The sequence below is a fragment of the Panicum hallii genome, chromosome 3, assembly GCF_002211085.1.
Source record: "Panicum hallii strain FIL2 chromosome 3, PHallii_v3.1, whole genome shotgun sequence".
Lineage (NCBI taxonomy): Eukaryota > Viridiplantae > Streptophyta > Magnoliopsida > Poales > Poaceae > Panicum > Panicum hallii.
The window spans coordinates 17,348,496-17,362,947 of record NC_038044.1 but is presented as its reverse complement, the minus strand read 5'-3'; the positions used below and the strand labels follow the sequence as shown (position 1 = coordinate 17,362,947).

Sequence of the window (14,452 nt, the reverse complement as noted above, 5' to 3'; positions counted from 1 at the left end):
TGTGTTCTTTGCAATGAAATTTTCAAAAGATCATACTTGGATGATTTTTTAAGAATATCTTTTTGAACGCGGAATAATTTTTTTAAACTGGAACAATTATTCCAACAATATAAAAAAGATATTCCACCTTATATGATGATTTGACTGTCTAGTATTTCCGCCGGATTCTAGCTGGCTTGGGACGAGAGCACATAGTCAAAAGGAAGACAGAATGGCAGTAGCGTTTTTGCACATGAGATTCTGATCTGTGCTCATGTCGGAGCAGAATGCTGCCTTTTGTTCCCTCTGAATTGGCATTTTGGCAGTAGTGTTGTTCGGAATATGAGTGATTGGGATGCTTTTCTCTGGAGCGTGTTTGTTAGAGTAGATGCAATCGACCTCAACGGCATTAGACGGCAGTCTAAATCAGGCAAATCTGGCGCACGCGTCCGATTGTCTGCCATCGGTAACCTGGCACAGGCATTCGTGATTCATCGTAGAGTTCCTTATTTGCATGATTTGTATCTGTGACAGTGGACTGCGGGTCACGGGATCGGAGCTGAGGCACCCAGTGGCCAGTGGAACCACCAACTTGGGCCCCGTCTTCCCCACTTGGGCAACAGGGCAAGAGCTACTTTGCCGCCCATTTGAGGGCGTACTATGAACGAGCGTTTCATGAGCTCGCTGCTTCTGCTCTTTCGATTCTTGCAGAACTGTACAGTCCGTACTACTCTGTGGCTCTAACTCACTTCAGTACAAGTCTCCGGGTCAACCTAAAGACTTCCCTTTCATGGTATAAAAACTCGGGAAGCTGCAGCCAGCCAACGTGGACTTCCGTGTGAAGACGTCGCTAGCAAGGTTGAACGCCCGTGGTGCAGGACAAAATCCGTTGAGGAGCAGTTCGTACCCGGTGGACAACTCGTTCCGTCCAACCATGGCGCGCCCCCTTGTTATCTTGGAGACTCGAACGGACGGGGACAGCCGCTTCGCTTTCACGGCTGTGCGGTGGTAGCAGACGGTCACCGCCTGATGACTCAGGCGCTCGTGCCGCCGGGCGACCGAGGCTCGGGGACGAACTATAGCCCGCGGTCAACTCCAAGTTTTGGGATTCGGCGAGGAGAGACCGAGGTGTTCGATCAAGTGACCCTGGTCACAACCTGTGCTCGCGCTCCCGGATCACAGTCTGGTCGCAGCATGCGCTCCGCATGGATGATCTGGTCACAGCTCATGGCGATCTGCTTCGGATTTGGGACCGGATCTCTGCTCGATCCCGGCCGGGCTCGAATCGGCAGCCTCGCCCTTCCGCGCTGGCTCGAAAAACCTCCTCGTGTTTCTTCCCGGATCGGGGACTCTGCGCGTCAATATAAGTCCAAGCCTAAACCCTACACGGTCCCAGAATAGGTCCCTGTTCCTCTCCTGTTTAGGGCTACAATCGATCCTCCCGCGCCGCCGCCGCCGCGACAGGGAGGCGAGGATGGCACGATGCGGGCCGCCCTTCGACTTCGACCTCAACGAGCCGCCGCCCGAGGACGACGGGGCCAACGGCGCCTCCCCAGCACGGGCGCCGGAGCCGGTGCACGAGCCCTCGCCGCGCGATCTGCTGCCTCCGCTGCCGCAAGAGACGCTGCCCTCGCCACAGCACGAGGATTCGTTGCCTCCGCCGGCGCCCGAGCTGTCGGCGCACGATCCGCTGCTGCCGCCCGTGCCCGAGTCCTGGCCGCACGATCCGCGGCCATCACCGGCTCCTGAGCCGTCGCCGCGCGATCCTCCGCATCTGCCGTCGCCGGTGTTAGACCTGGAGGCGCCATTGTCTTCTCTCGACGACGACGACTACGACTGCGACGAGGCGGACCTGCCCCCGCCCCCGCCTCTGCCTCCGTTCGGCCTGTCCGTTGGCGGGGCGCCTGCGCTGTCGTCGTCCAGCGTCGACACGCCTCGCGAGCTTCCGCTCGCCCCGAGCCGCCGCGGCGGGAGAACGTCGCGGGAGCCGTTCGGTGACGCGGCGCGGCTCTCGTCGCCCGAGGATCCGGCGCGGCGTGGCCCCTCCAGGCCGGCGAGCGGCACGGCGCCTCCCCGCTGGTCGCGGCGCAGGCCGCACTCGTACGCCCCCCGCGACGACGGCGCGATCTCCAAACTACGTCGCGTCGTCTACTACGACGAGGACGCCGGGTCGTCCCGGTGCGGGAGCCGCCGCTCGGAACCCGGTTCCCCGCGTCAGTACGAGCGCTCGGAGCTCGCCTCCCCGCCTCAGTACGAGCCAGGTGGTGGAAGGCATGCGCATGGCCCGCCGGGCGCGCCTCCGAGGAACCGCCGCCGGCGGCGGCGGCGGCCGCAGAGGCCGCAGCACGAGTACCAGTACCCGGGCCCCTTTCAGAAACAGCAGGGTCGCGGCTGGGAAAAGCCGCAGGGCCTTCGAGGCCAGGAAAGGCCGCAGGTCCATCAGGGTCATCATGGGCCTCGTGGCCCAGATGTGCCAAACATGGGCTATTCTTCTTACGGTCCACAAGAACCCCCGAAGATTGGTGGGTATCATCAGCACAGCAGGGAAGCGCCCAGCCTCAGGCCGTCCTCCGGAGCGCACGGCGGGGACGGCTCATCCGGCGGACGGCAGAGCCCTCCGCGAGAACCCGTCAACGGCGGTGCGTATCGGCAAAGGAAGGCGCCTCGTGGCCGTGAGTACTTCCCCGACCGGCCGTACAAACCCTATGCACGGGACGGCGGCGCGCTCGATAGGAGCAAGGGCGGCAGCGGCCAAGCCTGTCGTGAGCCCTACGAGCGCCGGCGTGACAGCAAGCAGCGAACGTCCGACGGAGGGCCGTCTCGTGGGCGCCCGTACTATGGAGATTGATGTGGGGAAATGAATCCAACCACATGGAAGCCGTCTCGACTCATGTTATGTTTTGTTAGATTTTACCTGGCCCAAGAGACCAGTCGCCTGGCATGGAGCATCTGTTAATTTCAGAGAATTTTGTACTCGTCTCTCTCGGTGTGGGTTTCCATTTTGCTCCGGAGGTTGCATCTCTCGGCCCACGGCCGCGCCGGCCAGCAGAGCCCGGTAGGCTGCTTGCATGGCGCCCTGGATCGATGCCGACGGCAGGTGAGCCGCCGCGGCCTCAAAGGCTGAAACCCTCGTCCAAAACCACGGGGCTTACAGCTTCAGCGACGGACGAACTTGCCAGCCTCGGCAGGCTGCCAGAGCCCAGGTCAGCGGATGAGCAAGCGTGTGGCGTGCCAAACGTCGCCCGTCGCCACCACCACAAGCAGGCACAGGCCACAGGACCAGCTGCAGGTTCGTAGCCGCTTAGCGTCGGACATGTACATCGAATCCCCACCGCACCACCACCATTATTCACCGGGGCAGTGTGACCCCGCGGCTGCGTGTCAGCGTGTGAAGCGAAGCGGATGTGGGCGCGCGCGTCCGATGCCCTGGCCGGCGGCCGCACGAGAACGGCGGCCCCCTCGCCATCGTGCCGGGAGCACGACCACCAACCCGTGGCCCCGGCACGGCCAGTAGCCCGACGGCCGCCTCCCCACCAACCGTACCGGCCATCGGCCAATGGCGCCCGCCGATTCGCCAACGACGACCCGCGCGTTGTCCGCACGACATGCTCGTGGTCCTCGACGGCGTCTGCTAGCTAGCCTGGCGCCCTGGCCCTCCCTCCCTGGTTGTAGAGCAGCACTGCACGCCACTCCTCCCTCCGCTGGCTCAGGCCGGCGAGCGTGCCGACGAAGCTCCGACGAGGTCGAGGACGGACACTGCCCAGGCCCCAGGGTTGCGATCACGCGGGAAAAGATCGTCCACGCCGTACGTGTTAATGCCCGTCTTGATTGTTTGCTGGCGCGGCGATCTCGATTAAGGGAAGCGTCCGTCGATGGCCGATCATCTCTTAGGCGGTTTGCCGAAGCTTGGCTTGAATGCCCCGGTTGCTTCTTAAGGAAGGTATCATAGGACGACCTAGGTCGCGTCGCCGTCCGCCGGCCCGCCTTGCGACGCCGAGAGTTCGCTTTCGCGCGCCCATCGTCGAATTGCGCCCGCATTTATGCCGCGAGAGCGAGAGGAAACAGCATTCGTTGTTCCTTGCTGCTGACATGTTATCTTGCCTGGCAGTGCTGATGGTGTACGCGCACATAACGCCATCAACATCTTTGATCGATGGGCTTTCAGAGCCAGCCAAGCGATGGCAAAATGCATCCTATAATTCTCCGGACAATGTTTGATGGCTCAACGCTCGCGGAAGCTCTTATGTGCTGGTGTTTCTGAAAAAGGGAAAAAGACTAACTTTCAGCCTTGAAATAGCCCAATAGTTTGATTTTCAACCTTTAACTACCAAACTGGATAATGGAGAGAGGCTATCCAACTGTTAAAACCGAACAAAGTGGTTTTATATTTTTAAAATATTAAAAAGTTTTAGTTAGATTTAAAAAATAAAACTAACTCATTTTATATCAGAAAAATAATAAATTGGTACAAAAAAATTTCTAAAAATATAACATATCGGCTGGTGCACTATTTGAATCTTATTTATTTAAAAATAATATGCATAACTATAGTAAAAGCAAATATTAGGAATATGAAAAAAAAAATTCGAATGCCTGACAAGTAAAGTGCCAATAGATAGGTTACATGTTTAGAGAAATATTGGCACATGTTTCATGTTTTTCTAATTTAAAATGAATTACTCATAATTCTTTTTATTTACACTTAAATATTTTTAATTTTTACAAAAAATAAAACTACCTTTAAAACCACTCAAGGCCAAATTTGCCCGGTTTAAACAGTTGGATGATCCTCGTCACCCGATTTTGTAGTTCAAAGTTGAAAATTATTTTTTTTAACAGTTCGAAGGTGTAAACTGGGTTGATCTACACGGATTCCCCTTCAAATTTGTCCAGCGTGAGATGAAAATCACCCATGGAAGATCTCACTAATGTATAGACTAGGTTGATCTACACGGATCCCACTTCGGCCTTCCACGTGGGGGAAATTCTTAATTCAATCATTTGGAAGGATCTAGGGATTTTGGTTTGACCATGGTCGTATTAAATAAGCCAACACAAATTTTAATAAATATGAAGAAAATAAAAAAGCCTGAAAACCAGAAAAAATAACCTAGAAAAATTATAAAAAAACAACCTAAAAACCTAAATAAATTTTAAAGGGAGAGAAGCATGCACATGCATATATAAACACATGACTCCAAATAATGCATTTCGCTGGCTTCATTTCTAGTAGCTAACAAAGAAAAATGTGCATGATCTAAACCTAATTATAGAATACTAAACAAATAGGGATGAACAAGGACGTGTCTCATCTTTAATTTAACTAGAAAATATGCTCGTGAGTTGTTACGGGAAGCTATATAAATATATTGATTAGCATATAAAAACTATATTTTATAATAACACTAGCACGGTGCCCGTGCGTTGCTACTGGTAATATAAACCACCAACTTTGTGCTCTTTCACTCCGTATACAGGCTATGCCATGACCGTGCAAGGTATTGATTATCCGGGTTCTGATTGATTTGATTGGATTCCGGTTTGAATTCCAATTGATTTGTCCGAGTTCCGATTAGGATTCTGATTGACGGATAAGGAATCATTGCTTGCTTTAAAAATAATAGATAGATATATGGAGATAGAGATATAAGTACGTGTCGGTCGATATATTGATTAACATATAAAATTATATATATTACATATCGTATGTATTTTATAATAACATAGTACGTGTCAATCGAGCACTTTAGTCTTTCTTCTACGTTACTCGCCAAACGCGCTTATTCGAAATGGTTTCTGACCCTTAACTCAATATACGATCCGGATTCCAATTAGGACTCTGATTGACGAATCAAGAAATCATTGCTTACTTTAATAATAGTAGAGATAGAGATAGAGATAGAGACAAAACATCTACACAAAGTTGCAAATGAGCACCCCCATAGCAAAATTTAATATTAATCCTTGTGGGGGCTTAAATCAAAATTGAACCCATGGCACAACCCATGTGCACCCTGGCTATCAATTACTAGAACCACAGTATACCAATGAAAAAGATCACAGGTTGTTAGAAATAAATAAACACATACTAGTGTTAGGATCAATAGTGGTATCATTTTCTAAACCTTCATGAGTAAATAAAAGGCAACCTTGGATACAACACTATCAACTATCTATAATGCCATAAGCATAACAGTAAAGAGTAGAAAACAATTAGATAGTTGGCCTAAGTACTATCCAATCGTGCAAGAGCATGTATGTCAAACTTGGCAAATAACAATCACTTGTAACTACATACCTCAAAACCTTTTTAGCTCGTATGCGCCTAGTACACATTTGACATTATTAGTCCTGAAACAAGTGAAGCTTTAGAATCACATGTGTGGCATTTAAAATCAAAATCTAGAAAGATCTTCAACACTTACTCTAGTAAACATGTTTAAGCTACTTGGAATTCTAAGCATCTATATCCTTAGACATATTAAACACGCGATTGATTCTGAAGTAAGTTTGTTATTTGAAACCCTATGCCTAAGTTATTTAGCGGCTGTTAATAATGCTAAATCATGCCATCACATGAGCACACCTGCGAAACTGTAACCCCAGTTTCGGTAGACCAATGAACGGCTCGCATGTGAGGGATCCCATCGGGTTAACCACACCTTGGGTTGTTGAAGCTTCGACATGCAAGTTAGAACCCTTCAAATGTTGTTGAGATGAGGAAGAACAATAGCCTTCGAGTTAGAAAAAAGTTGGTTAAAGGAAAAACACAAATAGATACAAGTACTAGCTAGAAGAGTAAGGATCCTTTAATTTATTTGATTAATTGCTGTCCATGTGTGATCTATGTTCTAGACAGGGGGATTGACATCCATGGTGTATGACCACTAGTCCACGTCCCCGTCTAACCAACAAGCAAACCTGAGCAGGGGTATATGTAGAATGTTGATCACACTATTTCTCCAACCGGGTGGCGGAATGCACCCGTCTAATCCTAGTTTAGGATAAGTTTGGGGGAAGCCTAGGAATGCTTGATCAAAGGGTGAAAGAACACGGAAAGGACACGGGAATTTTTAGAGTGGTTCAGGCCGCCGGAGCGTAAAACCCTATGTCTGCTGTGTGTTGTATTACTTGAGAGCTTGGAAAAGGCCTAAGGGAGCCTTCAGAGAACCTGAGAAAACTTGAGAGAACCCGTGTTCTAACGAGCGCGCTCTCCCTTTTATAGGATCAAGGGGAGCGCGTACACTGAGCGGGGCCCCGACAGGTGGGCCCGGCGATATATTAAATAATATACACGCTGGAGCCTTTAATGCGATGGATCCAGAGATCTTACACTCCAGCTCCTCCCTGTAGTCCTCGATCGAGAAGTTGATGTGCGTATCAACAACCAGGGTATGGTCATATGCCGCCTTACCCGCATAGTACCTACGGTTAGTGATATGCACAGTGGAAGACGTGCTGTCACTGTTGGGCCGATTCCCGCTGACAGGCGAAGGGGCTATGTTGACCCGCTGCGCCGTAGCTTCCACGCACACTGTAGCAGCGCACGCCTTAGCTCTCCTGCAGCAGATCATAATTACCCTTTGCTCACGCGCGCGGCGTTGTGATGTGACTACACGCCGTCCGCCAGCGTGCAGAGCATGGTGACGTGACACGCCACCTTGGTAATAGGCGGGCTTACCGTGGTGTCAGCATACCTGCCCGACGTGTCAGTGGGCAGCCCACGCCCTGTCATGGGCACGCACAACCCACCTACCCGCATTTAATGCGGTAGTTGGGTTGGCGTCCCGCGGAAGGCTTACTGCCACCGGACATGTGGCAGTGCTATCTTAGCAGCCACTTCCTCAGTGGTACGTGGCGGCGCCGGACCTCCTCCCCGGGGGAAAGGGAGGTTCGGGCCCCGAGGCCGGCCTAGGAGCACAGGCCCCCAGGGGGTCCGGCTCCCACACGTGGTGGCACCGGACCCTCCGTGGTGGTTTGGACCCGCGGTGACCGTTTCTGAGCGCCTTGTCCATATGGGTACGTGGAGGCGCCGGGCCTGCCAGAGCACGGGGTGAGGTCCGGAGACCGTGACTCCAGCCGTCAGGCACATGCCGTACGCCCCATCACCCAATGGCTTAGGGCGAGGTTACGGATAACCTCGCGCCCTTCAGGTTGGACACCCTAGCAGGAGGTACTCCTGTCCGTATGTACCGACACACACATTATACTATAGTAGCTAGGACCTAAGAGAGTAAGAGCCTTTATTTGCTTAACTGTTATCCATGTGTGATCAATGTACTAGATGTGGGCTATTGGCGTCTATGGTCTATGACTACGAGTCTAAGCGTTCCGGTCTCCTAGCTGCAATGGCGTCGCCCCGGGCCTACAAGGGCGTGTTTGGGCGTGTTTAGTTACCTGTATTCCTCTTGGTTTCGCGTGCTCGGGCCATGCTCTAGTCATGTAGCTGTACAGCTCGAGCCAGGCCAACGAGGAACGTGGGAATCGAGCGTTTCCCACGAGCCAGGCCTGGCAGATGCAAGACAGGGTGCAAGCGCGCAGTTTGAAAGTTAAAGGTACAGAAAGCGAAGCGAAGCATGGCAACCAAACATCTGCTCCGAGGAACCTGGATGCTCCGATGCATGCAACCAATCAGAATGGTGTTGCATGCAACTAGTCTGGTCCGGGAGAGCCTGGTTCATTGGTGCAGGCTAGGCTAGCTTGAGATATCCACCCATCCAATCACACCCTAACATTGCTTAGGGTACCAGCAGCATCTCTGCAGATCCAGCATGCAATGCTGGATCGGCCCACTGCCCACCCGATCGAAGCACCCACGCACTCTGGCAATCGGACAACGATCACCGTCGCTTTCTTTTTGCCTTACATGCGTGTAATAGCTCCTTGGCTCGCCGCAACCGGCCGGCCGGCCCCTGTTGGCTCTCTGGGCAGTGTATTCCGTAGCCGCGCGGTGCTCTCTCTCCAAGCAGTCCGAGTAATGGTCGTCCGTCCTGCACCGGCCGGTGTCGTCCAACACTCTAACGCCAACGCGTATGAGTATGGTCCGCTAGAGGAGAGCCCGATCATATCCATTCCCCCGCCGGCCGTCCTCGATCGGCCGCCGGTCCACAGCCTCTAGCTTCCTCGGAGCACCGATTGGCCGGCCGCTGCCCTGGTAGTTCGCGGCATTAACTCGCGAACGAGCGGGCGGCGTCAGCTAGCAGAGGCGTGCAGGCCAAGCGATCGGGCTAGGCGAACCTTCATCATGCCCTAAGCTGTCGGCAGCTTAACTTTGGCGCCGTGCGGATTGTTCGTCAGACTGCAGTAGAGAGACTAGTGCGCATAGGAGCGGCGTGGCTTCAATTCGTGCTTCATATCATGCTGAGCAGTATCCGATGTCGTATCATGCTTAGCCTGTTCACACGTTGCGCTCCATGAAAAAAAGCCGAACTCCCACCTTTTCCTGTCAATGTATCATCATGGAAACCAAGTTTCAGCCCTCCTTTAGTGCAAATTAAAAATGGACGAACTGTTTCTCCAGGTTTCTGAAGCCAGCACGCAACAATCAAACAGCTAGCTAATCCAATGGGTCTAGTAGCGATTCTCCAACACACCGTCACGTTTCAGCACTTGGAGAAGCGACTACTAGAAGCTGCAGGCACCACCAGTATTCAACCTGGAAGGCACAGTGTCATGACATGTAACAGACGACATGTTTGCAATGATTTGATGTGGGTTATGTGAACCCAAGAGCCCCCCCCAAGCCGCTAATAATTCATTGCTTTGACTTAGTTGTTCTCTGCCGCGCTCATAAAACATCGTATCATAAGATAACCGCGGGAACATCGTATCAAATGTGACGTGAAACGCCGCAGTATGCAGGCAATAGGATCCAGCTACGTACGTTGGGCAAATCATGATGCCGCGGACCAGTATCTCCATGAAAACGTACAGCTCGTACCATCGGAGCGATGGCATGAACAGTTGGGCGTCAGGACAGAATCGTTGAAACATCAATCGTGTACTCACGGCCTGCCTGCTTCGTGGTTCTGGTTCATGAGGTTTTTGTTGTATGGCAATTTATTTTTACTTATTTCGTCTAAAATACTTCTACTCGACATTAATGCTATTTCAAAAAAATCACCGAATAAAATTATTAGTTTTCAGTGAGGATAAAATTGTAATATAAACTAACAACAATAGCAAAAGGATATAACGTACTGGTGGAGTAATTTAAATCATCAGCAATATGAACCGCAAAAAACCTTTGGTGATACTTTAGAAAGTGACATGATAATTAAGTATAACGTATTAGAATGCTAATGAAACGTGCCGCAATGAAGTTGAATTATCTCCAGGATATTGTTAGTATTTATTTTGTCTCAACATGTAATGCTGGCATACACGAAAAGCTAAACCGGCTACATTATTATCTGCAGGCTCTTGTTAGTATTTCCTCTCATAAAACGGCTAGCTTTTGTTAGTATTTGTACCATCGCAATGCAGCTTAAAATCAAGTTGCCGCGGTGAGACTTGAGAGAATGCAGCTTCTTCAACCAAGTTTTTTGCTGGTGAGAGGATGCAGCTTTTGCACATTTAATAGCAGTCCTTTTCAAACCGGAACAGCGAGAGGAACCCCTCGCCGCAACATCAGGCCCGCGCGTGGTGAACAGTCCCCTGCGCCAGGGCCCATCTCTCTCTCTCTCTCGCATCAAGCCCAGTCGTGGTCGCGGCAAACGGATCGGCGTCTGGACCGGGCCCACGTTGCCCGGCTCGGCCTTGATGCCCGCGGACCCCACGTCGCAACGGTCGAAGATCCTCTGCGTGTAAACGTGCAGCTGATCCCCTGACGAATTTGACACGCACCATACCGTAGAGCAACGAACTTATATATATTTACATATATACACGTATATATCCGGGAGAGCTCTAGAGAATCAGCGCGAAGCAAAGCGCGCTTCCGTGCACAGCCGTGTCAACACTGCCCGGCGGTCGTTGGATTACCCGAAGCGCGCAGCGGTTGGACGGCCGGCCAGGCCAGCTATGGCTGTGCTTGTGTGGCCGATGGAGTCACCCAGCTAGCGGCTCTGCCTGCCCATGTGATTCCGTTGCCACCGGTCGCTCTCCCGGAGTTAATACCCCGCGCCCGCGGGCGCTGATCTTTCCACCAGCCGGCCGGAGGGGGAGGGGGAGCCCGCCCCGTCGTCGCAGCGCGCCGTCGCTGTCGCCGACCGGTGGCCGATCGGGACGCGTCGCGCCTCCACCGGCCGGCCGGCCGGGCGCGGGGGACAAGCGAAGGCGCCGTACGTACCGCCACGTTGGGTGAAAGCCGGCCCTCCGCGGCGTGCCGAGGCGCGCGCGGCGGTAGGAGCCAGGACGACGACGGGCGGGGCGCGCCAACCGCCGCGCGCCGTGCCGGGGCCGGTCGGGGGGAGCACGGGCGCGGGCACGGCTATTGATTGGCCGCCCCCGCGCGCACGGACGGAGCGAGGCTTCGTCGGCGCGTGTGGACCAGTGGTCGTCGAGCGAGATCCGGCTGATGGCCTGCGCTGCGCGCGCGGTGCCGGACGGGTCGCGCGTGGCGGGCGCAGCGCCGGGCATTCGACGCGCGCGCGGGGGGCGAGTCCTGGTGCGCGCGTACGCGCACGTACTCGGCCCCGGCGCGGCGCGCTTGAGTGCCCGGTTTGGTTTGGTTTGTTCGACGGATGGGGCCGTGCTGCGTGCACTGTTCAGGTTGGCTTGTAGGCAATGCACCTGCTTGCTGCTTGGTGGGTGAGGCTGGGTCCGGGCCGTGCACCGTCAACGACCCGCAGCTAGCGTCGCATGATTGGTCGACGATCGATCTTGGCAACTTTTATTCGTGTCCGATACGTGAACACGTCTCATCTTGGCAATGTGTACGTGAACATCCATATGAACACGTAGAGAGAGTGCACTATACTAGCTAGCTGATGTACGTACTCGTTCCGATTGCAAGGACGCCCTACGTACATCAGCTAGTAGGGCATGGCTGGCTAGCTTTTGGGTTAACGTGGAGCTAGTGGCAGCTGGGAAGCAACAATAATGCACAGTAGCTAGGAGGCTTGGCTCCAACCAAGAAGCAAGTGTCGCTGACGTCGCCGAGCTGTTGGAGTGACGGAGCTGACGACGTCGCTTGCCCGGATCGGGCACGCATCTGTAGGTGTGGCCGATCCAATGACTGACGCGGACCTCCGGGGCCATAAAAGCGTTGCGTCCCGATGCGCGAACGTGTGGGGCGCATCATTGGCGCACATCACGCCACATGTTGGCGCACCGGGGAAAGGACGCTAGCTTGGCATACGAGAGCGTACGCCGTCGGCGATCCCGAGGATAGGATGGAGTGGTCTACTTCCCGACGAGCTCCCGAGTCCCGGTATCTCACGTGTAGTAGGCGCCGCCATGCACGCGAGGAACCTGGACCACACGACGGCGGCGGCGCGCGGCCGCCTCCTCCTAGGCTCTGCTAACCTGCTGGCTGCCGATCGAGTTCACGCCGGCGAGCGAGCGAGCGGCGACAGCGCCCGGCGTGCACCATGTGCCCATGGCGCTGCGCGCTTCGGTTTCGGAGTACCTTCACATGACCAGCGCCGATTCCGCCAAACATGCGCACGCAGCTCTACCTTGTACTGCATTCGTCTCCATATATTCTAGCTAGGGCGAGAGATGCCACAGTGTTTAATTTGTGGCTTCTTCCAAAGTCGCGGGACATTAAACCCTAGCGATCGTGACCTGATGCCGATCGACCTTAGCGCTAGTAGCTCGCTGGTTTAAAACTCCAGCCAGAACACGCTCTCCTCTTTTAACCTCAAAGTTTTTTTCTACGTTCCCATCAATGGATCGCACCACTGTTCTCGATCGCATGGCTGTTATCGTCAGTGCACGGCGCCATTACGGGACACCATCCGCATCGCTGTAGCTGCTAAAGCGACTGCACAGACACTGGTTGTTGGGGGCTCTGGTACCTTTTGATTCGCCAGTTCTCCGTTTCACCGCACAGGCCAGGTCACTCATGCATGTCCGCGATCCACAGCCACAGCAGGCATCGTCCGTGGTGGCGATCACCACAGGCTTTGCTGTTGCTAGTACTAGTAGCTCCCCATGCACCACCACCAACCGGAGAAAGAAGGGAAGGAAACCAACTCGTCCTGCTGCCCCTCTCCCCCACATATATATACACCGCCCCATCATCCGCTCGATCGATCTCCTCTGGCAGATGAAGCTCTCCTCGTCCTCGCGCCTCGCGGAGAGCTCCGAGATCCTCCTCCTCCCGCCGCACCAGCAGCGCCGCAGCGGCATCGTCGTCACGCGGATGTTGTCCTCCCACTGCGACAACGGCGCGCTCATGCCCTACGCGGCGGCGGGGCGGCGGGCGGCGGCGCTGCTCGACCACCGGCGGTACCGCCCGAAAGTGGAGGTGGCGCCCAGCTGCCCGCGCTGCGACTCGCCCAACACCAAGTTCTGCTACTACAACAACTACAGCCTCAGCCAGCCCCGCTACTTCTGCAAGGGCTGCCGCCGCTACTGGACCAAGGGCGGCTCCCTCCGCAACGTGCCCGTCGGCGGCGGGTGCCGGAAGAACCGCCGAGGCAAGCCCGTGCGCCCCATGCCCGTCGCCGGCGCGGTCGCGGCCGGTAGCGCTGGCGGCGCGGCGGCGGCTTTCGCCCACCGGTCGTCGTTCCCCTGCACGCTGCGGCCGGATCTGCTCCTGGAGGGCATGGTCGGCAGCCCGGCCGGCGGCCTCTGCCAGCCGATGGACGCCACCGACAGGCCGGCCGTGGTCCAGGGATCCACGATCGACTTGGCCTTGCTGTACGCCAAGTTCTTGAACCATCAGCCGGCGGCGGTCGAGCAGTGCGCCATCCTGCCGGAATCGCTCGACACCTCGAGTGGCTCATCAAGTGACATGAGCCCCAACATCCCGCCGCCGGATCACCATCCCTTCGCGAGGCAGGACGGATTCGTCGAGCTGTCCGCACCGGCGAGCGCGGATCCCAGAGCAGCCGCGCAGCAGTGCCCCCACGCACGCACGGAGGTGCTTGGGGAGCTCATCAGCTTCAGCGTGGACCAGAGCTGCTTCGACTCGCTCGGCTTGCCGACGGACGACGGCGATCTGATCCTGCCGTCGACGTGGCATCCGGAGGCCAAGTACGAGCCGTTCGATCCGCTGCCCGAGGACGCCGCCATGAGCCTCCAAGGTGGCAGCTCCAGCGGTGATGATTTATGGAGCAGTGCGTTGGCCTGCCAAGGACTGGAAGCAGCTCTCTGCAGGCCGTAATTTTTACTCATCTTTTAATGGTTACCGTGCTTGAGATTGTTTTATGCATTCTTGTTTTTTTTTCAGGTTTTGATCACGTTCAGGAGTAATTTATAGAGATAATATATATACATGTCCAGATCATGCATATTAAGGGAACAAGGGTATACATGTGAGATAGAAAGAATTGCAATAAAAATTCAATACTTTTGTTTGGTA

General features: G+C 54.4%; 1 protein-coding gene across 1 annotated transcript; it reads left to right on the top strand.

The window, feature by feature from the left end:
• Window positions 1-13,109: 13,109 nt before the first annotated feature.
• On the top strand, window positions 13,110-14,452 carry LOC112887095. Its single transcript, XM_025953186.1, has one exon. It carries the CDS (start codon window positions 13,193-13,195, stop codon window positions 14,252-14,254), a length of 1,062 nt encoding a protein of 353 aa, XP_025808971.1. The 5' UTR covers window positions 13,110-13,192; the 3' UTR covers window positions 14,255-14,452.

Coding starts and splice junctions, on each gene's coding strand:
- LOC112887095 (XM_025953186.1), top strand. CDS start 13,193: ATGAAGCTCTCCTCGTCCTCGCGCCTCGCGGAGAGCTCCGAGATCCTC.